General features: G+C 38.3%; 2 protein-coding genes across 3 annotated transcripts in view; one reads left to right on the top strand and one right to left on the bottom strand.

Annotated features, from left to right (window-relative positions):
- WDR17 (WD repeat domain 17) overlaps window positions 1-13050 on the top strand; it is a 65967-nt gene extending 52917 nt beyond the window's left edge. Inside the window, exons 23-30 of one of the 2 annotated variants that reach the window (XM_060085961.1) lie at window positions 432-451; window positions 2288-2424; window positions 5687-5828; window positions 6105-6207; window positions 7478-7579; window positions 10174-10272; window positions 10595-10775; window positions 12931-13050. In XM_060085961.1, the coding sequence (XP_059941944.1) occupies window positions 432-451; window positions 2288-2424; window positions 5687-5828; window positions 6105-6207; window positions 7478-7579; window positions 10174-10272; window positions 10595-10775; window positions 12931-13050 (904 nt within the window). Of the gene's footprint in view, window positions 1-431; window positions 453-2287; window positions 2425-5686; window positions 5829-6104; window positions 6208-7477; window positions 7580-10173; window positions 10273-10594; window positions 10776-12930 lie in introns of both variants that reach the window. The other variant, XM_060085962.1, reaches the window with a different exon arrangement.
- A 3888-nt stretch (window positions 13051-16938) lies between these two features.
- SPATA4 (spermatogenesis associated 4) lies at window positions 16939-22196 on the bottom strand. Its single transcript, XM_060086147.1, is given in 6 exon segments — window positions 16939-17069; window positions 18232-18342; window positions 20066-20286; window positions 20392-20510; window positions 21115-21244; window positions 21985-22196. Coding segments are annotated over 6 exon segments (924 nt in total).
- Between the last annotated feature and the right edge of the window lie 3017 nt (window positions 22197-25213).

Genomic DNA, 25213 nt, shown 5'->3' with positions numbered 1-25213 from the left:
TACTTACCCACAAAGGTGACTGACTGACGCTGTGCCAGAAGTCATCATCTAATTCAAATACAATGTGATTACTTTTTTAAAAAAAAGTAAAGGTAAAAAGTAGCAAAACATGGATATTAAATTTTAAAGAGGTTTCAAAATCTTCCACCTGACTCTATGTCTTATTGCTTTTAATATAAAACAAACTTCTCCTTCCTTTTAACTCCCTCCAGGAGTCCTTTCTCTATATAGCCATAGATTTGTGCACCAGAAACCAGGATAAAGTTCAAACACTGAAATACGTGGATCTGGCTTTTTTCCGGGTGAAATCTAATCCTAATGTAATTTTATAAACCGAGAACACTTCCTGTTTTTTACAGTTACTGGTAAAAGTTTGCTTTTTCTTGGTTGTCATTGCCTATTCATGGTATTCAAATTTATTTTCTTTTTAGCTTTCCATCCACTGGATACAGGTATTATCTAGTTTTATTAAAATCTTCAGTTAAAAATTCACATATTATTTTATTTTTAGAATACCAACTCTTTACTAAGAAATGATCACTAACTGTTTTTGGTTTATTGCTTTGCAGAATGCCAATTCATTTATATAGTTTAAATAAAACCTAACTACAAAGTAATGAGAACAGTTCCTATAACCTAGGTACAAAATCACTCATGATTTTATACTTTAAACCTGTGTAAAAAATGAACTGTGTGGGCTTCCCTGGTGGCGCAGTGGTTGAGAGTCCGCCTGGCAATGCAGGGGACGCGGGTTCGTGCCCCGGTCTGGGAAGATCCCACATGCCGTGGAGCGGCTGGGCCCGTGAGCCATGGTCGCTGAGCCTGCGCGTCTGGAGCCTGTGCTCCACAACGGGAGAGGCCACAACAGTGAGAGGCCCGCGTACTGCAAAAAAAAAAAAAAAAAAAAAAAGAACTGTGGCTTTCTACAAAAAAACAATAATAACTAAGCAAATTAAAATGCCTGTTCTATAGTGAAATATAAGAGTTTGGATCATTTCGCTGGTCTATATCAGTATATAGAAATATATACACACATTTTCCCCTACTGGCATACTGAATTTTCAATAAATAGTGAATTAGCCTAAAAAGTAAATAAAATTAGCTAGAATTGCTGTAAATTTCTCTGTATCAGGATATGATTCTAGGATAAGAAAGTCAGACTTTTGGCCGTAGTTCATAGAAGTTAAAGTAGAATTTTAGCACAGCTTTTTTAAACACTATAAAAGCAAATGATAATTTCTATATTCTCATGGACATTATTAAAAACTGCTATTAAATGTTAGTATCAGAAAACATAAAGTCATACTTTTTATCAAGAACAGATGAATTACTCTAATTTGGAACCTGTAAGAACACTCAAAGATTTACTTGCCCAATGATGACAGATAATTTGACACATACGAATTATCCCTATTCCTGTTCTTTACTCACTGTATTCTGATTAAACGTCTCCCTAATATTTTCTAAAATAATTTATTCACTTGAATGACCAATTTAGATTTTACTGAAGGCTGCACAAAGAAGGTGGAGGGGGCTTTACTCAGAGTGCACAGCACAGCCGTTGTAACTTCACATTTGGAATACAAAGTCATGCTGAATGTCTATCATTTTCTTGAAAATTGAATAATAATATCGTAAGCCATTAAAAATTAGTGATTTCTCACTTATGAGGCATGAAACCAAAACCTCCTCACCTCGTGATTTTTAAAAATGATTTTATACAAAATATTTTAATGTAAAGCTGTGAAAGTCCACACATTTTTTAAATGTCTGATTTCAAAATGATCTATTCCATTGATTAAATCTTTAGAAAGCAAATCGGAAAACTGCATTTCTATCTTTAATTTCCACCTAAAGTTTAAGAAATATGCAGAATACCCATACATCTAAACTTATAATATCTAAATATCCATTAGTTTTTATGAGCTGGAAAATACAGTTGTCCATTGTTGGCAAGTGTAGCAAAAGTTGATGAGAATTAGCTTTCACAGAGTCTGCCTTATAATTCGCTCCAAAGAACACGTCTAATACTACTTAGTTTGGTTAGAGAATTATTCTATAATAACAAAATTAATTGTAAATATATAAGGGCTCAGTATTTAGGAATTTCATAATACGTTTTTTCTTCACGCCCTCTGGTTTCTGTAATCTACATTTAGAGGAGTTTGTTAACTAAATAGGAAATTAGTACTGTTTATGTAAATAGAAAAGCAAGGGAGGTGTAATGAGTCTTCTTCCTTTGAAATAGTTCTAAAATGTTATTTTTAGGCGTTTTTTCCTCATTGACGTTTCCCCGTTTGTTCTGTGAATAGGAATTTGGCAGTTGATCTTCTCCTGATGACCCCTGATAGCGAACTACAGTTAGTAAAGCTCTGTGCTTTCTACCCGGGGTGTATCGAAGATATAAATGATCTTCATGAGAAGGTATGCTGATGGTATTAAGTATTCTACTCTGGAATGCAGTGCTGTGATTTCATTAGCTTTAGGTTTGGTCAAATAGTGATGCACACAGAGAAATGAATATACGATCCTGTCAGAATCCCCTCATAAAGACAACAAAAATTATAACAATAAGGAAGAACATTTATTGAGTTTCTACTGTATGTTTGGAACTGTTCTAAATTTTCACATCTATCTGTTACTTAATTCTCATGAAACCCTGAAAAGCAGGGGATACTGTTCCTAATTTATAAAGAAAGTGAACTCAGAGAAGGTAAGGAACTTTTTTTTTTTTTTTTCCCGCGGTACGCGGGCCTCTCACTGTTGTGGCCTCTCCCTGTTGTGGCCTCTCCCGTTGCGGAGCACAGGCTCCAGACGCGCAGGCTCAGCGGCCATGGCTCACGGGCCCAGCCGCTCCACGGCATGTGGGATCCTCCTGGACCGGGGCACGAACCCATGTCCCCTGCATCGGCAGGCGGACTCTCAACCACTGCGCCACCAGGGAAGCCCAGAAGTTTTAACTAGTTAACGGTGGGGTGAGAACTTCAACGTTTGTAACTTCACATCCCAAGCCCTTTCCACTTTGCATCTTAAGGTACATGTATGCTAACTTTAAAAATAGGCAGTTTAGGATCTTTAAAAGAATTAGTGAAGTATAATAAAATAGGCATGCTTATTCTAAAGTGCTTTTTAAAAATGCTCCATTACGAACACAAGAATTTATATACCAAGATTACATACAAAAGCAATCAAAATGTTCAACAATAGGGAGATTGTATTAATTACAGTACATGTCTATATTTCATTGCTATTAATCCATTAAATATGTCATGAAGTTCTATTTTTATTGACATTGGTAGATGGCTATAAAACAAGTAAATAAAAAGCAGATGATAAAACTATGTACACACCATATGATTTTCATTTGGAAAATCAACTGTGTACATATTTATTTTATTTATAGCACAGTACAGTTCTTTTAAGAAAAAGACGATATAAATAAAACATTTTCTCATCTTTAACTCTCAAAATAACAGAGTTTTCTTATATGAACCTTGATTTTCCCTGCAGTGGGTAAGTGGCTCTATTCATTCAACAAGGGATACTAACTGAGTATTTTGTTAGTACAGATAGACCAAAAGTGTGTGTGGATGAGTGTGTGTGTGTGTGTGTATGTGACTGTGTGTGTTTATGGTATCAGGGAAAATACTTGTGAAAGGATAAATGTTGAAAGTTACCAATGGGTTGTGAGATTATAGGTGATTTTAACTTCTTTATACACTTTGCTCTGTGAATCACCTTTTAAATGAGCTGTGCTTTGCTTTATAAACATGACAAAAGTTATTTTTAAGTTGAAGTTAAAAGGCACATGGAAGGAGGCAGGAGTGGATTTTTCAGTTATCCTTTAATTTACTGTGTAGTGTTTCAGTGTACACTGACGTATTCTCTGAGGCCAGAGGTGCGGTGTTAGTGCAGAGGCTCTTAAGAGAGGCTAAATCCTTGTCTGTATTTACACAACTATTAATGAGGGGACAAACACAGTCCTGAAAGGGTATAATTGGACTCTCTGGCAGACTTCATTAATAACTCTTTAGAAAGACTAGTTAGTATGTGTGTAAAGGTGTTAATAACTCTGGAGAACTTCACAAGTAAGACTAAAAATCATATATACATACATACATATATATATATATATATATATATATATATATATATATATATATATATATAGGCTGTGCCATGTGGCTTGTGGGATCTCAGCTCAGCAACCAGGGACTGAACCCAGGCCATGGTAGTGAAAGCCCAGAATCCTAACCACTAGGCCACCAGGGAACTCCCCTAAAAATTATATTTAAATATTAAGTTATATAGCTTTTAGAATTTTAAGATAGGATAAGAATTACAGGAATGATCAACCTACTTTTCTTACCATATTCTGTGTCAGAATGAAATTTCAGTGGGAACCATTTGTCAATTCCCTCTACTCTCAGAGCATATAGCAAAGTGAAGAAACTTTTTTCTTTCTAACCAGGCACAGTTCCTAGCACATAGTAGTTGCTCAGTAAATAACTGGCATTCAGTGAATAAAGATGGGGAAACAATATGAAATGTCACATACCTGAGAGCTCTTTTAGTTTAGTTTGTTGTAAGTTTTTTGAGAGAGTCTGAGGGGTCTAAAATATTCAGTTTACTTAAATTTTAAACAACGGAAAATATGAAGCTGTGGAATAAATGCATTAATAAACAAATTGAATAAAACCATCTTAGTAACTTATGGGGATGTAAAAAATAGTGAGAAGGAACTAGAGTGACAAACCTCAAAGGAGAGGAGACGGATGGCCTAACTGTGGATGAACCACATCCTCTGCGGTCACAGCACAAAATATTTTTTGCAGCAGAAGCTCCGTCTCAGTGGTTGCCAAAGACTAGTAGACAGCAGTAAACTATGCCTGTGTTGCTTAGAAACAAACCAACAAACTTCAACACCTAAACTGCAGATATCATGAACATGTCAGAATTTTATCTAAAATTAATTTATAACTTAATTATAAGTTAAAGTATTGATTTAAGTTATTAAGTTACTAATTTATAACTTAATTCCTGTCTACGTTATGGAAGCAGAAAAACTTACATGAGAGAGGAGTAGGCTCTCAGTTTTAACAGAAAAAAACATTATTTGAAAAGATGGGGAGTGTTGCTTTTCATTTTACAGTAATGAAATTTCACAGGCTCAAATCTCCACTTTGTAGCATTTCAGAATGTCAAAGCTAAAAACGTTGAGAGCTTGTCCTGCTCAAAATAAAGTTGCTTAGTCTCAAGGCCAAGTGAAAGTAAATCACTGTGTAGACAACACGTAAGCATGCATGCACCTTTTATGTTTTCTACATTTAATGTAGTTTTTGAGACTGGTCAGTATATTTGTTCAAAGTAACTCATTTCAGCATTTCCTGCTCAATTACATTTGCAGGTACTAATGCTAGTATCATAATCAGGACAATTTAATTCCACCTCTTTTATTAGGTACTTGTGTGATTAAAACTACTGACTCATTAGGTAATACCCTATTTATTGTTATTAGATCTTAAAGATATTCCCATAAATGTATGCTTTTAGTACAAATTATTTCATTTACATCTGTTCTCAGCAACTTTAATAAGCAGGCATGTTGGAAACATTTCGCACTTAATACTATTGCTTTTATCCCTATGAATTTAGTAACAGTGTCATCAAACCAATTATTTTCTAGTGCAAGCTGCCCACAGTAGAAGAATGTATGCAATTAGCTGAGACAGCCCATGCCGATGGCAATATATTCGAAACTATAAAGTATTACTTGTTAAGTCAAGAACCTGAAAAAGCCCTTCCTATTGGTATTGACTTCATCAAAGGTACGTGTTCAGTTGGTAGTATAATTTAAAATCTACTCTTTTATTTGGTATTTTCATTCATATTGATAAAAAGGCGTAAAACCAAGCACTAGCTGTCCTGAATTTAAAGAGGAAAGAGATTGCTGAGTGTTTGGTATCGGGACCTGATTGTGATCTAGAAAATAAAGAAGTAGATAGCGTTGACCAGAAAAGAATCAATTACATAAATTAAAAATTGTATGAACAAGTTTTAATCCTATTATTTAGAGAATCTTTTATTTGCTTTTATTTTGCCAGAATACATCAGTAGTTCAAATTGGACTTTGGATACCATTTACCCTGTTCTTGACCTACTGAGTTATGTTCGTACTGAAAAATTAGTCCTGCATACATGTACTGAGTGAGTACTTTTTCTCCAAAATGCGTCTGAGCTTATGTAATGTTTCGGAATGGCTGTATTTTTTAAAATTAATTAATTTATTTTTGGCTGCGTTGGGTCTTTGTTGCTGCGCGCGGGCTTTCTCTAGTTGGCCGCGAGCGCGGGCTACTCTTCATTGCGGTGCGCGAGCTTCTCATCGCAGTGGCTTCTCTTGTTGCGGAGCACGGGCTGTAGGTGCAGGGGCTTCAGTAGTTGTGGCACGCGGGCTCAGCAGTTGTGGCACACGGGCTTAGTTGCTCCGCAGCGCGTGGGATCTTCCCGGACCAGGGATTGAACCCATGTCCCCTGCACTGGCAGGTGAATTCTTAACCACTGCGCCACCAGGGAAGGTACCGGCTGTATTGTTTTTGGTGTTCAGATCAGCAAATAAGATCATCTTGGACAGAGAGGTGAATGTGTAGAAAAATTACAGTTTAATTTGTGTTATCCTTAAGTAAAAGTACAGAGGTCAGTTTGAAACAAATAGTAAATCTTAGTGGTCCCATTTCCTAATACCTAGTGTGTTCTGTGTATGTACACACAGACACACACATACACACCTGGTTCAAATAGGGCCAATTCAGAGCTTTGGGATGGTTTTGGACCTCATGTCCTCGGTGGTCTGTCTAGTGGTCCTATCTCTTAAATCTCCATGTGTGCAAAGCACACTAGGTTGGGGAAAGAAGTGAAAGTGCTAGAAATTTAAAAATAGACACTATCCTTGAATTCAAGTATTATTTAAGGACATTGTCATCCATGTAACTAAAATCCCGAGACCACATATATTTATACTGGAGGCTTTGGGCTATTTTTGTTGCACTGCCATGTGGAAAAGATGGTGCAAAGCCTGTGAAACTTTGGCAAGCTTCCCCAGCTGGGTGTGCAGGAGGCATTCTCCGCCGTCCCCTGCAGGCTGTACAGTATGCCAGGAATCCGTCAGTCCGACCCAGTGGATCACTCAGGGAGCAATTACATGAAGGAACAGACAAGGAAGAGAGAAAAACAAGAAGGCAGAGTTCAATATTATTTAAAGACTTTTATTTCAAAATACAATTTATGTTATTGTGTACATGTCTGAATAGGAGTTAACTGATGAATAAAACATCATCAAGTTTAGAAAATGTTCTAAGCATATTTTGCTATAAATGTCACCCATCAAAATGTAGAGCCACAAGTACAATAACTGTATATGAAAGCAATATTCTGTACCTCAAGTTATGGACTCTTTAAAAATAAATATATTCTCTTTCAGAGCTCGGAATGAATTGCTGATATTATGTGGGTACGTTGGTGCTTTGCTGGCTATCAGAAGACAGTACCAAAGCATCGTCCCGGCACTTTATGAGTACACGAGGTAAAAGCAGGTTCTCTTCTACTGTGAAATTAGAGAAGTGCCTTTCACTGAGACAGTTAGTGTCTAAGTGCATCACAGAAGCAACAAATACATTTTGCACTCATCCATTTATTAACTAAGCATGTATTTCCTAATAAAGCAGCAGTAAACGATATGAAGTAGCAGTGAACTGGGGTGTCAATGATAGAAATCCTAATTCTAGCTTAAACACTAAGGCTTCCTGGTCTTATGTCAAGACACTTGAGGTAGGCATTCTCGGGCAGATTCCATCAAGGATCTGGAGTCTTCCCTTCTTTCAACTCCGACACTCTTGGCTTCCTTCCTCTTGCCTCAGTGACCCCAGGTTACCAGGTAGCTCCCAGCCCTCTGGGTATCGGGTCTACATTCGAAGCAGAAGGAGTGATAAGGGTGAAAGGATGGAGACCACGGAGGCAGGACCCTTTGATTCAGGAAGGAAAGTCTTCCTAGGGCTGTGCACCTACAACCCACTGGCCAGGACTGTGTAACCCTACTTTCAAAAGAAGATGAAAAACTGTGTATTTTAGCTTTCCCATCTCTACAGTAGAAAAATGCAAAGCATATTGTATCCAGGTATAACCTACCTGCCAAACTCCTGTGTTTTCTAACAGCTTGCCGAACATCAGCCATTGTGCTTAAAGCTTGTCATACTCAAAAATAAAATCCAGTGCCCCTGGGGGGAGGTCTGGTGTAGCTGTGGGCCTGACCAGGGGGCAGCAGAGATTCCTGCTGTCAGGGCTCTCAAGGAGAGATCTACGCAGGCAGCATGACCCCAATTCGAAAGCAACTTTTAACAATATTTAGAAAATATCTTGTAAGAACAGTAGGATGTATCACATGGAATTAATATTATTTAACGAGCTATGTTCAGCTCTGTATGACTTTGGTCATGAAAGAGAGAAAATGGTCCCTTGAAAAAATATCACCAATGCAAGGAAGGCATTTTATTCCTAAGGCAGGAGAGACTTGAGACAGTGCGGCTGGGTTAGAAACGTGTTAGTTCAAAGAGAGGGACGCGAGCTCCGGGACCTGCCTGTGCGCTGTCCCTCGGAGCCCACCTCTCGCCTCTGGGCGGACGGCTCACCCTTCTGCGCGCAGGCACAGCGCCTGGCTGCACGCCCCGCAGCTCGCTGACCTTGGTGCGCTCAGAATTGAAGCCACCTTCCTTCTCACCTCTCTTCCTCCTGGGTTCGCTCTTTCTTCTGATGATGTCATTATGCTTCTGTCGTCCAGACTTAAATGCTCAGGATCAGGGTCAGGGGTTCTTCCTCACTGTCAGCATCCAGTTAGGCATTCTCTGGGACCCACACTTACTGTCTTCACTAACTGTCCCCTGTGGTAGCCCTTCCTCTAGTCACCCTACGCCCCCTCCCCCTCCTCCTATCACCCCTATGACGGTGGCATTAGCCTCCCTGACAGTGAGACTCGCCACTAGTGAACAGATAACATTTTAGGTCCTTAGTCTTACTTTGGAATTCCACAGAAGTCACATTCCATCCTTATCACTCACCGTGTCCTGCTTCGTGTTCTCGGCTCCAGCCAAAGGGAAACACCTGTGACGCCCGTACACACGTAAGCTCTTCTCTGATGTTTTCACACTGCTCTGTCCACCGAGTTACCTGGGTTCCTCACTCTTGAACGGTGCTCTGTCTACAGTAGATCATCAAAAACTCCTGGGCAGACAAAGTACTACCAAGTGCAGAACTGTAGACAGGGAAACCATATGATTTAAAGAGTTTGTTTTGGAGCCAGGCTACATTCTCAATAAAAAAATGTTAAGTCAATAATTTGAGGTTGAAAAAAAACAAGCTGCCAACTGATTTGAGATAATATTACTGAAATGTTAGGGGTACGTGTGTGGGGGGAGGGTATTTACATATTTTTGCTCACCAATTCTGATCATGTCCCAGCAGAATGATGACAACCAGCAAGAGTTAACCGTAAGATATAAATTATAGAAATGCTTACTTTTAGTCTTATATCATCTTAAGGTCTTATGTTCTTTTTCTTTTTATCTCCTAAACAGCTTTTGCTTTTAAATGTCAACCAACTAGCTCCTTGAGAAACGCACTGAGTTTGTAACTTACGGAAACTAGGACTAGTAATTCCTTATCTACAGCCTCATAATTCGCCACCTTATGTCTGTTTCCCAGTTTTCTGTACACAGATGGGATGGATCACTGCTCTCACTGTCTCACTGCTTTTTTTTCACACATCCCTGTCTTTAAAGAATTGAAATCAGCATTTCCATTGCTTTCTGCTCATTGACATTCTTTTCTGACTCTTCCACTCGCTTTCTAAGAGTCATTTTTCATACGGAGACACACCGTAGCTGTCCGTGACTGTCACCCAGCCGTACTCGGCCTGTCATCCAACCGATATTTATTGAATAGTTTTGACCTGCCAGGGACTTGCACGCACACACACACCCCTACATGTATATATTTACATATACACATAGATTTGTGAGCAACAGTTGTTAAATATGAAACTTTTGCAGTTATTTAAAGTCCATTTGCTCTTTTGCTATCTTTGTCTTGGATGGCAGAGGTTAATTTCTTTTTCACATGTTTCAGTCAGCTACTGAAACGTAGGAAGGTGTCAGTGCCTATAAAAATTGAACAGCTTTCTGAGGAGTTGGATGCATGGAGAGCTTGCACACAATCCATCAACCGGTGAGTGAATCTGATATAAAAATTGGGATACAGAAGGCATCACTTAATATTACAGACAAACTTATTGACAATTTGGTTGTCTCATTATTTATCTTGGCAGGATAATGAATCTTGTGTTGTTTAGCATATATTCAGTAATAATTTACAATGCTCTTTCCTGCCTTTTTTAAGTCCTTCATTTTACTATAAATTGAGTCTAAAGTTGATTTGCCATGTTTTATAAAGGAGAACTAAATAATCATCAGGGACTGTTTTTTAATCTAAACCTTAACAACCCTGGGATTCTACAAAACTAAAAATGGAATATCTGTTGAAAATATAGATCATCAGAAGAATCTCCATATACACCCCCTTCTGATTCACAAAGAATGGTTTATGCAACTTTACTGAAGAGACTAAAAGAACCACTCAGAGGAATTATTGGACCAGATTATGTGACCGGGTCAAATCTTCCAAGTCATTCTGATATTCACATCTCTTGTTTTACAGGATTAAAAATCCAGGTACAGCGTAATGTCAGGCATAAATTGTGCATGTTCATCATTTTTATTTGTTGCATTATTTTTTGACATGTGATCTTAAAATAAGCACAACCTGAATAAAAGAGACCTGTAAACCTATAAAGAGACCTGAGGCCCAGTGAGAAAATATTGCCCTTAATGCTTCCATATTTGGTGTAAATGTTTTCTCTCTCCTTGAAATAAATTCAGAGACATAGTCATGGTACTGTTATCATAAAAGCAATTCATATAATAGATATACTTAGTAACAAATGTTTTAAAATACATATAGATCATATCCTTAGGGAAATTAAATAAGAAAGACAAAGCAACAATCAACACTGTTACAAATTATTATATCTCAGTAGATTAAATTTAACTTTATAGTCTCCATTTGTATTTTATAAACACAAAGAAAGCAGTTAAAAACTGTTAGATGCATAATATATCAATATCATTGATATATTATGCATATTCTTACATTGACTTACTGAACTTTGCAGCAATTAAAAATTACGGGGCTCAATCGTGAGGGATGGCTAATTCCCAAGGAATGGTCCTTCATGCCCAATGAAAGTAATGATGGTGAACGATGCCAGAGCCTCCCAGTGTGACCCAGGGGTGCCATTATCTCCAGAAAATAAGAGGAGCCTTCATCATCCCAGAGCCAGGACTGGTTGTAGGTGTCCCCAAGAAGTAAACAAAGCTGAATCCCCATGAAATGCTAATGGAGTCCAGGTGGGACTAAAAGAACGCCACCTCTTGGGCACATTCACACTTTACTAAGTGGATTCTTGTATTTCTAACGTAACGTAGCTAATTACATTTCTAACACTGACATGCCAGGTCAATGGAGAAAGGTACATGGGGGGGGTAATCACTCCAATTAAATATCTTGCTGCTAATGTAAACTCTAACTGTAGCTTGACTTGACACCAGAAACAAACTAAGTCTTCAGAACACAGCAGTATATTCCAAACCACAGACAGAACACATAGTTGTATACGTGCTTATCCACTTATGTTCAGAGATAAAGAACCAAAGCAGTAAATTCAAGAACTTATGATTAAGAGCAAAAACCATTATGCAGTTTTTAGAATACACTTTCGGTGCCACTCACCGCCCTGCATGTACTTCCAGTGCTCCACACTTCCCTGTTTCTTTCTCCTCTTCAGGACTTTTTCTCCATCTGAGACAGACAGATGACCTACTCCACAGGCTAACCTCTGCACTCACACACACATTAGGAAAGGATCTACTCATTATCTTACATACACTAGGGCGCAAATGACTGATTCAGAGGGGGGCTACCCTCCTAGGATATTTCTGTTCCTGCAGAAAATCAGTGTGTTCTGCTTAAAACTAAAATTTCAAGTACCTGTGAATAGGAAGCTGCCTACTTCATGTAATGGATTTTCTAATATCTGGAAATAATTTACTAACAACAAGCTGTTATCATTTGAAATCATGATAAAAAACCTGATAACTTTAGAAGGTAATGAAGAAAGTAAGTTTTTATTCCATTTTGTGTTTGTAAAATCATGCTTTTCCTTCTAAGAGCTGGGAGATACACATTGGAAGTTTTTTTTGGATTTAATTCTTCAGAACTACCCTCGACATACTTAATAGCTGATGTAACTAAATTATAGATATACTAGTAAATCACAGGGTTGACAGGATTTTAAATTATATATACACATATATAGCAGTGTAATTTTCATCTTCTGAAGAGCAGGTTGAATTTCTGGCTTAAATAATTTACCCAGCTGTATTGATGTACGCTGTATGATTAAAAGAGCGAAGTATATTAAAGTCTATTATTAGGCATATGTGCCTTTATAAATGTTAACTTTGTAGTAATTAATAGGTTAGCAATACCTATTGCCACTGACAGCGCCATTGTAATGAAAGAATTCAAATTATAAAACTGAATTCTATTTTGAAAGACATCAAGGCATAATGTCAAGATATTTTAAAATGTTTCTCTATTTGGTGGCAATTCAAAGAATCTAATTTTTCTCTTCTTTTTAAATTTCCTATCAGTGTTGCTTAAATATCACCAGTGGTTTTTTATTAGCCTGAGTCTGTTTCTGGAAGTTTAAAAACATATTGCAAATTCATAATCTCATCTTCTCTTCCCTTAACTGTCACTGTGCAGGGCCCTGTATTTTTCCTTGAAGATGGGAAATCCACCATCTCCTTGAATGATGCTCTGATGTGGGCAAAGGTGAACCCGTTCTCACCTTTGGGGACTGGAATACGACTCAACCCATTTTGACAGAAGGTTTTTCTCACACTTAATTGCTTTTTTAAAGACCTTTTTCCGGTTAGTGTTACCTTTAACCTTTGTTGTCCTAGAGCCAAAGGTCTGGAGGAGGAGGTGGGAAGTGGGGACTCACAGCTGATTTTATTCGTTAACTTCAGCAAATAAAATATTTATATAATTTCAAGGAAAAATAGGTGTCTCCTTATTTGGGAGGAAAGTGTATTTAAATGATAAAGGACTGACAAATCTAAAAGAGCATATGAACTTTTCACAAAGCACAAAAGGTACCAGATATTCTATTGTTGAAACACGGAAACATAAAATAGTGCAACATCTAGAACAGTGCTTGAGGTGCAGTGGGCGCTCAGAGTATTTGGGTGACTGAATATCTTGAAGTGTCGAAATGTAAGGTGTGTACAACTGATCTTCAAGTTAACAAACACTGGTATTGTCCTCTATAAAATGTATAGTAAACCACTAGTTTTAGCTCATATTTAATCGAAGTTTTCAGTTATAAGTTTAATATATATCAATAAATGGGTATGCAAAGCACTTTTAAGTTTTACTTTTTTAAAGAGAAAACATTCCCAAGTTCTATAGCTGAAACTCAAATGTCTAATTATAAAGGAATAGGCTATATAAGCATGAAAAAAATTGGAAGTGAAAAACACAAAATGCAGTGAAATCTATGTGATCATTTGCATTTGATGATAATTCACTATTTTAAAAGATATTTGGTATTTATGAATATTAATTCTGATGAATGTATTTAATATTCACATAATCTCTAATCAAGTTACATTATAATATAGTTATAATAAACAATTAATTTGATGAAAATTAGTTTCAAATAAATTTCTGTAAGTAAATAGGATGTTAGTTGAAATTTGGGATATATTATGTAAATTCAGGTTTTAAAAATATTTATTAAAATAGTACATCTGTCGATATTTTTAAAAAGCCTGAGGCATGACGACAAGTATTTCAATTGTACTAGAATTCTGACTTCAAGATTTATGAAATGAATGCACACTATGAAGAATAGTACTTTGATAATCAAGCTGTTTTACAAGATTTATAATACAGGTGTTCTGTCTAATTAGGGAGTGAGCTCATATAACTAGAATAATGGTGGTTTTTATTATCTTTAAACTTGTTGCATTTAAAATACTTTAAAATTTTTCTTAAGCTTCTTAAAACAGAAAACAATATATATTATGTACCTGTCTATCACACTGACCTACTTCTAACTCCACAAAAAAAGCATTTTAGCCTTAAATTCCATTTTATAAAGAAAATAGTTAATATTATAGAAGAGAATGTATACAACTCAGAGATGCAATGGGTAATGTAAATCGTATCTGAGACTAACACACCATTGTAAAGCAATTATACTCCAATAAAGATGTAAAAAATAAATAAATAAATCGTATCTGAGAAGTACTTTTTAACCCTTAGTGATACGTGTAATTCAGATTTTTTTTTTTTTTAGGTGAGGGGTATTATTAATTGGCATATATGTACTGAAATCTCCTCACTTAAAAGGTGGCAGTCTAAATCCTACTATCATTCTCTGTTTTGTTTTAAAATAGATTTAAAACCCTAATTTGTGCTTTAAATACTTCAAAAATATTAAGTTATACATATATAAACAATTGTTACATTCTTCTGTATTTTTAATGAATGCAGGAAATATTTTAATGTATAAAGTATGAAAAAGATCTTACAAGTCTTTATCACATGAAGACCATTGAGGTATAACCCAATATTTGTCTAAAACCTAAATTTGATTGATTCAAATGCAATTCTATTATTCCTTGACTTCAACAATGTTCTATACCTTAATATTGACTATTAATTCTTCATAGAATGTCAGTTGACTATGTTGATCTGTATGTGTCTTAATATGAAAAACAAAAGTTTTAAAAATTTATAAAGTTAAATTTCATTGTTATGTTTAGTATGCATGAAAACCCAAACAAAGAACATGAACTTGTTTTTATTTGAAGGTGTCCATATTACTGATAATGTAGACAAATTATTTTGCAAGTTTAAGTATGCTTTTATGAAAGAAGTCTCATTAGGCAATGATTTTAATAAATACTGCAGTTAAAGCCAGGTATGACACAGTTAACTGCTAAGATGAACATCCGTCTTGTCCCTAGAACCACCAGTGAGAGGACACCATCTCTCGCTGAATTCTGGGTTAAAGTCCTCAGAGGTGTGGAGGGCTGCGCCGTCCATCTGGGTTATTACCTGGCTTAGAAACCTAGAAAAATCATGGGACTGGACTGTTCAGGAGGATGATTCTCCACTTGTAAGAAACACTGACTACAATAAACCCCGGAATTAGTATAAGAGAGAGAAAAAAGAGGCTTGCTAATTAATATAAACAGCTTATCACAGAAGCTTCCATTCCCGTGATAAGCATTCTGCCAGTTGACTGAAAGGTTCTGTTCCTATAGGGGCTGCTGTAGCTCCTACAATAGTTCACTGCTTCCTTCTGTCAAAGATCTTTGTGAACAAAATGACCTTCCTTCGATTTGCCTGAAGCGTTGGCTTCTGTCGACACAACTCATCTGAAGAAGCTCTTGACGTTCCCTACTTTCACCATATCCCCGCTTCCTTCATTTCCTTAGTCACTATGAAATGAAGCTTCCAGACCCTCCTGTATTTTCAAAACTCTCCGTAGGTCCCACAGGGGTCTTGGGAACTTAACCAAGGTCAGGCCATGAGTGATTAGCTTTTTCAGGAGATTGAACACAGAGTCAAGAGAATAAACTTATTATTTGACTGTTTATCCAAATCTAATCCTTTTCTCTGGACGTTTCTCTAGCTGAGCTTCAGAAGACTTGTCTCTAAAATCCTTTCCTAAGGAACTATATATTATGGTTTAAAAATTATTTTCATAATTTTCTAAACCTTTCCCAAGAAGTCATCGATTTCATCAGGGCTCTCGATAATTTCTTTTACTAAATATTACCTATCCAGAAGGGTAAGATTAAACAAGGAAGTCTCTGGAGGTAGAAATTCTAATTAAACTCTCTAAGGCTTCAAAAGTGCAGAAAAACGAATAGAGTTTTGTTGGAAATTGACAAGCATATCATGGGATTCAGCATTAGTAATACTCATCTTGGGAGTCAAATGACACTATTAATGAGATAGCATAAAAACGTGAATAATTCCACATGAAGAAAATTTTCCAAATACGAATTTTAAATTACCAAGAATATATGAAATATCATCAGTCTTTCAGGATATCACTGCTTTTGTTTCCCTTCAGTAAAAATATGGGGCATGGCAGCAAGCAGGAGGCATTTTTTTAAATCAAACTAAATTGTTTGCTAAACACCAAGTAAAACATGGTTTTCCTTCCCCACAACTCAGTATCAACAGGAAAGATGACTATTTTCTTTTTGATGGCTTAAGTAAAGTTATTTATGGAAGTGGGCAAGATTTTCTATGGGCCTATGTATAATAGTAATAATCGTTCAGAATAAATTTTGTTGATGAACATGACGTGTAAATAAATAAATATCAGGCGTATTAGTAGCGTGGCTCTTTTCTTTCTAGTGAGGAAAACATATTACAAAGTAGATTCGCCATTCCTACAAAATTTATGAGAAAGAATTCTTACTCGTCTTGGTGAATTATGTTTAACTGTACCTTTAAAATTATTTTTGTTCATTCTATACTAATTAAACTGATTTTGTATTTTCAACACTACTAGGTGCAGGTGTTGAATAAATGGTTGTTGAATTGAATTAAAAAATATGTTCTTCAGCCCAACTATAGATAAGACACCCCTTTAATTTACTTATCATTGAAATATATCCAAGACTAGGTGATTGTATCCCTTTAGAGTGGCAAGAGGTGGTGGCATCGCTTCTTCAAAGCCCATTAGACAGGTGCTCTTCTGGGTTCCTTTTCCATGTTTCTGATAGGTTTCATAGAGTCCAAAGAATGTTTTCCAGCTTGCTTCATGTGAATTTCTTTAAGTGGATTGCCACCATTACCTGTATTTGGTGTAATATTTAAATAAAATTAAAATCCATTTGTGGTTATTAAATATGTATACGACCATCTGTGTTTCTAACATACCAGACATATGCAGAACGGTTGGCAACAGGCCTAGCACCGGTTAGTCTAAATGCCTGGTAAACAGAATATTTAAAGCATGCATTATCGTAGTCAGAAATACAAAACCTGAATGCCACCGTCTCCAAAAGTCATCGGTGGAGCCTAAAAATACCCAGGGCTTATTTTGGTGCATCTGATACTGAATATGACTCAACTATTTTTAGATGTTGCTTCAGAAAGCAGGCGAGGTAACAGTGCCGTGATTTTAATAGTGTTTAGATTCGGCAAATATGCAGAATTCATAATTCGGTTTCTAGAATTCTGCACTGAGGCATCCAAGCTGGCCACTCAGACTCATATGAGGGGCCAGTGACAACTAAGAAATCTACATTCCCTTGGTGCATTATTTTGCTAGATGATAGATTGAGGTAAACAAAGAGAGGAACTTAAGTGTTAAAAAAAAAAGGTAACAACCTTTCTTACAATTAATTTTTGCCACTCTATTTGATAATCAGAAGCTTTTCAGATGAACAGCCTGTGATTTCAGTACCATTATGTGCAATTTTGGTATATGTTGTCAACCATTTAAACACGTAAAAACCATTCTTAACTTGCAGGCTATACCAAAAAGTCAGGCAGAGGCTGACTTTGGCCCCTGTTTGGCTACAGTTTGCTATGGTGTTAAGTGCTTTCTGAATGAACAGGATTTAAACTCGTGGCTTCTTGTAAAACAAGTGATGGGGAAGTCTAGGTGTGCAGGTTGTCTGTATCTGCCTTAGGACTGATTCATCATCCAGCTGCTACAGGATTGAGTTTTGAGCTCTGCCAACGAGCTTCCCCTGTTTCAGACGCACTTTTTAAAGCTGAAATCGGAATTGAAATGGCTCCTATAGTAGCAGGCAGGGAAACACTGGCCTGGGATTTTCCCCTGTTGTGACTGGTCCTTGGCGGACAGCATGTTCCCGCCACCTACCCAAAAGCACACACATCAACCTGCTGCACCGTTCTAGACTGAATGCCTAGACCAACATTTTAACTATTTTGAAATTTTAAACAAACAAAACAAAAACATCATTTTTAACAAGTGAAAAAACTTTAAAAACTTACAACACACAGGGGCAACTATTTCCTTCGAAACGACTGAGTTACATTTGCACCCAGAGGCTTGGGCAGGACCTTGACTGAAAGTCGATTCTCCCACTGTTGGTTTGACCTCAAACCATTCTATAAAATGTAAACAAAAATTCTTTCTTAAAAATTCACTATGGCCATGGTCAAAATATGACACCACAGTTTTAAATTAAGCAAATTACTTAGACATCTGTTGTATCATATTCCTGAGAGCAGTGTGGATATGTAGGTTAATAACCCTCTCCACCATGGTTCACATCTCTGATGCACAAAATAGTTGCTTTAAAAAAGTTACTTTAAAGACAGTATCCCTATGTTCCTATTAGTCTTTTGTTAAGCCTTTTTTGTTTAATTCAACCAATTTATTTTTTATTTTATTTAAAAATTTTTTGGCCACACAGCGTGTGGGATCTTAGTTCCCTCACCAGGGATCGAACCCACGTCCCCTGCGTTGGAAGCACAGAGTCTTAACCACTGGAAGCTCCAGTAAGTTTTCATTCAATAGTAATATATGTACAGAAAAATGAACAAATTGTATGTTTACAGTTTGATGAATTTTTGGAGTGAATACATACCCGGATGCCATCACCCAGATCCAGAAATAGTATAGTGCTAGCACCCCCAAATCCCTTCCTGTCTCTCCCATACAGTACCCTAAAACTAAAACTCTGTCTTGACTTCTATCATCATAGGTTAGCTTTACATGTTTTTATATTTCATATAAATAAAACAATACAGTATCTATTTCATTTTGCAAACATTTTTATACTGTGAAAATAGTGACAAAATTATTTTCCATGTTTCCCATATTTCTTATTAACTAATTCTATCAACTGCATCACTTGGGCGTTGGTTTCATTGTGCTTCTAAAGATCACCTACTCCTCAGCAGCTCACCCTCACTGAGGCTGGAAGACATGTCTAAGGTCATTTCTGCTCATCAGCCATGCCCTGTTTATGCTTAAACACCACCCTGGTCAGTAACATTCCCAGAACTGTGATTATCACAATTAATTACTTAGGCTGCTTAAAATCAGCAGTCTCAAAAATCAACACTGGTGATAACAGAATTCTGTTCAAGAATCAAAAGTGTTGAGGTATATCCATGGCTAAAGAGAAAATGTGTTCCAAAGAAGACAGCAGAGATATAGGTTAGCTTTGCACTAAGATGGACATTTAAACTGATGACTAAATAGAATGGTTGTGTTTCGTTCCAGGAATTCCCACAAGACCCAGTGAGTGGAAGTAATAGTGAGATAGATTAAATGTAAGCAAATATTTGGTATAAAAAATAATGATACCTGATTTTGCGGTGTTAAAAAAATAACTTGACAAAACGAAAATGCTGAACAACAAAAGAACTGAAGTGGGGAGGGGGGCTGGTAGGGAGTGGTCAGTGTCCTAGTGTTGTAAGGTCCTTACAGTTTGAGGAAGAGAATAAAGATATTACTCTTAGTCTAAAATAAATATGCATGTTAAAATTTCTAGCATAGCACTAAAGAGAGTAGAAATTTATAATTTTCCAAATTAGTAGGGAGGAAAAAAGTCTTTGGATAAAAGTTCAGTCCAAAAGAAGAAGAAAAATAGGTAAGACTAAAACAAGAAACAGAGAACAAATTAAAAGCACAAGATAATATGATAGATATGAATACATATATGGTAATAAGTATGACTGAATTAATAATAAAAGTCACAGTAGATGAAATTACAACAGTCTATGAATCAGGGCACAGTGGCAGGCTTTTCTTTCATCTGTGCTCAAGAAGAGCCTTCTTAAGCTTGGAAGAACCCAGTTGACTATTTCCAAGAAAACTTACCTGGATTCAGTTTTCTGCTCAATTTTCTTTGCAACATTTGTAAAAGGAAGAGGAACTCTACTTTACGTTCATTGTTGAGCTTGTTCGGATTGCCTATTAATTCTGATAACCTAATGTTATCTTTAATAGACTTTGAAGCTGTCGATCTGGGGACCAGGGACAACTGCATCTGGTAACTGTAGTCTGTGAAATTCACAAGGTCATCCTAGATACTTTTAATTCTGGAAATAAAAAAATAAATATTGTTGACAAGCCCCATTTTAGTAATAAGGTTTATATTATCAGAAGTTTCATATTATATTACTAGAAAATTCCAAATAACTCACTCTCGATGTGTTAACAAGGTGTACACCTCCTGTATCAGTATTTCAGGTACTCCGGCTTTACAAAGAATTGTTCCATGGATTAGTTCTTTAGGTAATCTAAGTTTTTTTCTCGCCAGGAACTGTAATAGTAGAAAGAGAATATTTTCACCTTAAGAAGTTCTATAAAAATCTCCAATTACTGGGCTACCCTGGTGGCGCAGTGGTTGAGAGTCCGCCTGCCGATGCAGTGGACATGGGTTCGTACCCCGGTCCGGGAAGATCCCACGTGCCGCGGAGCGGCTGGGCCCGTGAGCCATGGCCGCTGAGCCTGCGCGTCCGGAGCCTGTGCTCCGCAACGGAGGAGGCCACAGCAGTGAGAGGCCTGCGTACCACAAAAAAAAAACCCTCCAATTACTGTGAATTCACTTTAATCCCTCTTTAATCCTCAACTAATATTTTGAGGTTTAACATGTTAATTATTAAAAGTTATTATTACTCAGCAAGAAAATCAACCATTATATCCCACTCCAATTTGAAATGAGTATGCTCAGTTTCACAGGTGACTCATGACATAAACTTTAATAACCTTCTTTTCAATACAAGGAAACAAGCTGCCTACCCAGCTGCACTGCGGCCTAAAACACGGCCACACACGCATATACAGAGAAATCCACGACCTCAAGAATACACCTCTTCAAACATAAACTTTCCAACAGTTAAAAGTGTCATTGATTGCTAATTTACCTTTTCCAACTGTGCCCAGTTATCCAACTTGACTTTTAAAGAAGTTCCATTTTTAAAGGATGACAATTTAAGGTCCCAGGGGTCGTGTACAGTGAATATTTCTGCTATCAGGAAGCCATTTGAAAAATCCCTGATCCATAACAATAAGGAAATAAACTGCAGTTACTTACACAGTTTGTGATTATGGTTCATTAACACCAATTTAATATACTGTACTGACAGCAACTTACAGAATGTTGTTGTACCATTGCTCCAAGGAGGACCTGCTATGGAATAGCCTTTGGGTAAGATGCCACACACCAAAGGCCATGGTGCTCTTTTTATGAACCCCAAACTATTCATTTGTATCGAACCTGCATTTTAACAAGATGCCCATGTGATACCTAGGTACACTGACATTTTCAGGCGTGTCTTTCTTGAGGAATACCGAAATTAGTAAACCAGAGTCCTTGCCTGCAACAAAGTCATTATTTTTATGGAATTTAGTTTGCACGCCCAGAGCAAATATTAACTGCCACCAGTATTAGTGTCCGATGTCTCTGAAGAAAGAGGCTGGACTCTTTTACTTTGTTTGTAGTCACCAAAGCAGTCTGCATTAGCTCAAGTCTATGTAATGATTGATTGACTGATGGACCGATTGAGTGAAATGCTCCATCCTATGTTTTCAGGTCGGCTCCCCAAGAAAGCAAGCGGTGTGTGTGTGTGAGTGTGTGTGAGTGTGTGAGTGTGTGAGTGTGCGTGTGTGTGTGTGTGTGTGTGTGGTGAGCGGGCGGGGGCAATCCCAGGAGAAAGCCCCTGCGCGGACCCCGGGGCTGCTCGGCTCCGACGGAGGCTCCCGCCAGGCGGCGGGGCCCGGCCCTGCTCCAGCACCTGCTGATGTTTCTGGGGAAGAAGCTGAGATCCAGGCCCTGGAGCCAGCGCAGAACCGACGGAGACACGCGGGAGCTCTTCGGGGGATGCGGATAGACCAGACACTTCTTAGGCCGCCCTCTCATGGGAGCGGCTGGACGTGGCGCAAGTGACGGTGACTTGGGTACCGTCGGCAGTGTCAAACGCTCTCCTCCCAGACCGGCGGCAGCCATGGCGCCTTCTGGGTTTCTATGGCAGCACAGGGGGCGGGGCCTCGGCGGGGCGGGGCCTCGGCGGGGCGGGGCCTCGGCGGGGCGGGGCCTCGGCGGGGCGGGGCCTCGGCGGGGCGGGGGCCTCGGCGGGGCTGGGGGCCCGGCGCGGGCGCCCTCAGCCTCGCGGGTCCTCCAGTTGGGGTCCTGCAGCTCCGGGTTGGCGGACGCGCTTCCCTGGCCTCACTGAGGACTCGGTTCCGGGAGCTTAAGCCTTGGGCGGAGCTTTCAATCTCCGTTTTAATTGGTGTGAAGAATAACCGGTTTAGAGCCCGCCCTTAGAAACTGACATTTTGAATATCGTGGTTTCTGCCCCGTCGAAGGCCTAGTTTCAGTCAAGCATTTGGAGGAGGTTGTGAGGACCTTTCAGAGGACAAAGACAGTTTTTGTTTGGAAATTGGAAACGATAGGGTTTTGTTCCAAAATGCCAATGAAAAAAATCTTCAAAATTAAAATGAATAGATGCTTAATGGCTACAAAATTTAACGTACCTATTTCCTTAATTATTACGCTGTGTTCATAAAAATTACATATTTGAAAGCGATTTGTAAATTCGATTTTCACACTTCACAAAGATGCCCCAGTAGGCATGATTCATTCATTCATTCGAAAAATATTTATTGAGTCCCTACTAGACCCTGAGCTAGTCACTTGGGATTTATCAGTGAACAGTACAGAGGGGAAATAAAAAGGATTGCAGAGCAGGGACAGACAATTATAAATTAAATATTTACACAGCAGAGTTGTTAACATCCTTTAGAAAGTCTTACAGTAAAAAAAAATAATGTGGTTCGTAATACATATTATTGCACAAGATAAAATATGGGATAGGTCTTGAGAGTGGAGCTATGTAATATTTTGTTGAATGTGTATTCATAGACATGTTTATTCATCAAGTAAACCAATGTGAGTCTGTATGTGGTGAAAAAGAAAAACAAAAACGGAGCTATACAAGTGTTTTTTCTTTGCCCAATGTGTTTTTCACGGGTGATTCATTTACTTGGTGAACTTTTTTTTGAGGAATTATTACTCGGTGCTTTGCTATGCACTAGGTCTTCACTATTCAGTATGGTAGCCACTAGCCCCACGTGGCTGTTCCAATTTAAATTTAAATAAATTTCAATAAAATAAAGTGAGTAACACTGGCTACATTTCAACTGCTCAGTAGCCACATGAGGCTTGTGGCCACCACATTGTACAACACAGATACCACAGTATCCCTGCAGGAAGATCTATTGGGCAACTGTGCACTAGGTTATTTATAGAAGGTACAGAGATATAAATACCTGAAAAAATATCATGCACCCTGAAAAGCTCTGCCATGGTAAAAATATATTAGTATCAGGGAGGAAGCAAATAATTTGGCCTGAGGGAGTGTAGGAGTCCTCTCAGAGGAGGTGACCTTTGATGTGAATCGTATAAGGCAGTATTTTGGACTGGTTAAGGCAGAGGCTTTGGAACACCAGGTCTATTTTTTATTAGTTATGTGACTTTGGGCAAGTTATTTAACCACTTTTATTTGTATAAGATGGAAATAAATAGGATATACCTCACAGGGTTGTGTTGAAGGATTAAATTAACAAGTTAAATGAGTGAAGAGCCTGGCACAGTGTACACACATAGGGCTCAGTAAGTTTAAATGATATTTCTAAGACGATCATGGAAATCTGTGGAATGAAGAGGGGAGGGGACAGTTCCACACAGTTACTAGTGTGAGCAGAAGCAGACATGATCTATGATATGATCGTTTTTTACGAGTTTTAAGGAATAACAAATAACCCATTAAGGTCAGAGAAAGTGTTTAGGCTTTGGCATGTGGGCTACCCCAAGATTTCGCTGGTGATGGCTAGAGAGGTAAGTTAAGGCTATAGATTGGGGCTTGACTGAGAACAGTCTTGCTGAGGAGTTAGATTTTTTTCTGGTAGCAAATGTGCCAGTTGTGAAGCAAATAGGTCTCTGTTTCAAATACACCCTTCTAGGTTCTGCCGCATGGAGTTGGAACTCGGCCCTGTAGTTTCTCCTTTGCTGAGTTGTATTAAATCCTGCCGCTAGGGGGCACTAGAGAGCGACCAGGAGGCCAGAGGAAAGGAGAAGGGCTGTTTGGATGAAGGTCCCCATGGCAGCAAAGCTCCAGCGGGCAGGGGCAGTCGGTGCCAGCGTCCAGGTTGGGCTTTTTTGGTTTGTTTTTGTTTGTTTGTTTGTTTTGCTTTCCCGGAGCAGGTTTCATCGTACTCTCTCAGAGGTTTCAGCGACCACTGAGAAGCGCTCAGAACTCCAAACCCCAGATTTTACTCTAGGACCGCTCCTCTGAGCATCTGCTGTATACGCTGCCCGTTCCAAGGTCTGTAGGGCTTTCCCTTCAAGTTCTAGACTCTCAGAACCCCTGTTCCTTGCCTTTGCCCTCCAGCACGAGGGGTCTGTCTCTGTTCATTTGATGGTCTCATTTTAGTTCCGTTTGGCCGTTTCCTTATATTAAACTCTTGTTGAATTCGTGGCGTTACTCTGCTTTCCTGCTGAATCATACATTGCTTCATACTCGGAGTAGCTCATCTACGTGTTACCAGGGCAGCTAAAGAGCCTCCTACTCCCGTTCACTGGATCCATGGCATCACGAACAGAGTGGACCAGCCGGATATTCTGTGGGACAATAGGACACTCAGAAGCCTCTGCTGATCTTGTGGCAGAGCCAGAAAATTGATTTGACCTGCGGCAGGATGATGAACGTGCACTGCTTGTCCTGCTCAGAAAAAGCAAGCGGCTCTTTGTGGTTCTTGCAGGCTGTTAGAGAGGAGAAAAAGTACTTTGCAGATCAATAGCAGCGTAGCAGTTGCTAGGGATTGTGGCGATTTATTCCAGTAAAGATACTGAAGCAAAGCAGCACCCTACGGTCCTTGTCCCCCAGGTCCTCCGCCTGCCCTTTGTCTGTGGAAAAGCTATAGCCAAAGAATAAGTTTAATCAGAGAAGTGAGAAAATGCAGAAA

This window comes from Mesoplodon densirostris, chromosome 20 (assembly GCF_025265405.1).
Source record: "Mesoplodon densirostris isolate mMesDen1 chromosome 20, mMesDen1 primary haplotype, whole genome shotgun sequence".
NCBI classification, from domain to species: Eukaryota; Metazoa; Chordata; class Mammalia; order Artiodactyla; family Ziphiidae; genus Mesoplodon; species Mesoplodon densirostris.
The sequence above is the reverse complement of the archived record's forward strand: the minus strand, read 5'-3'. Positions and strand labels throughout refer to the sequence as shown.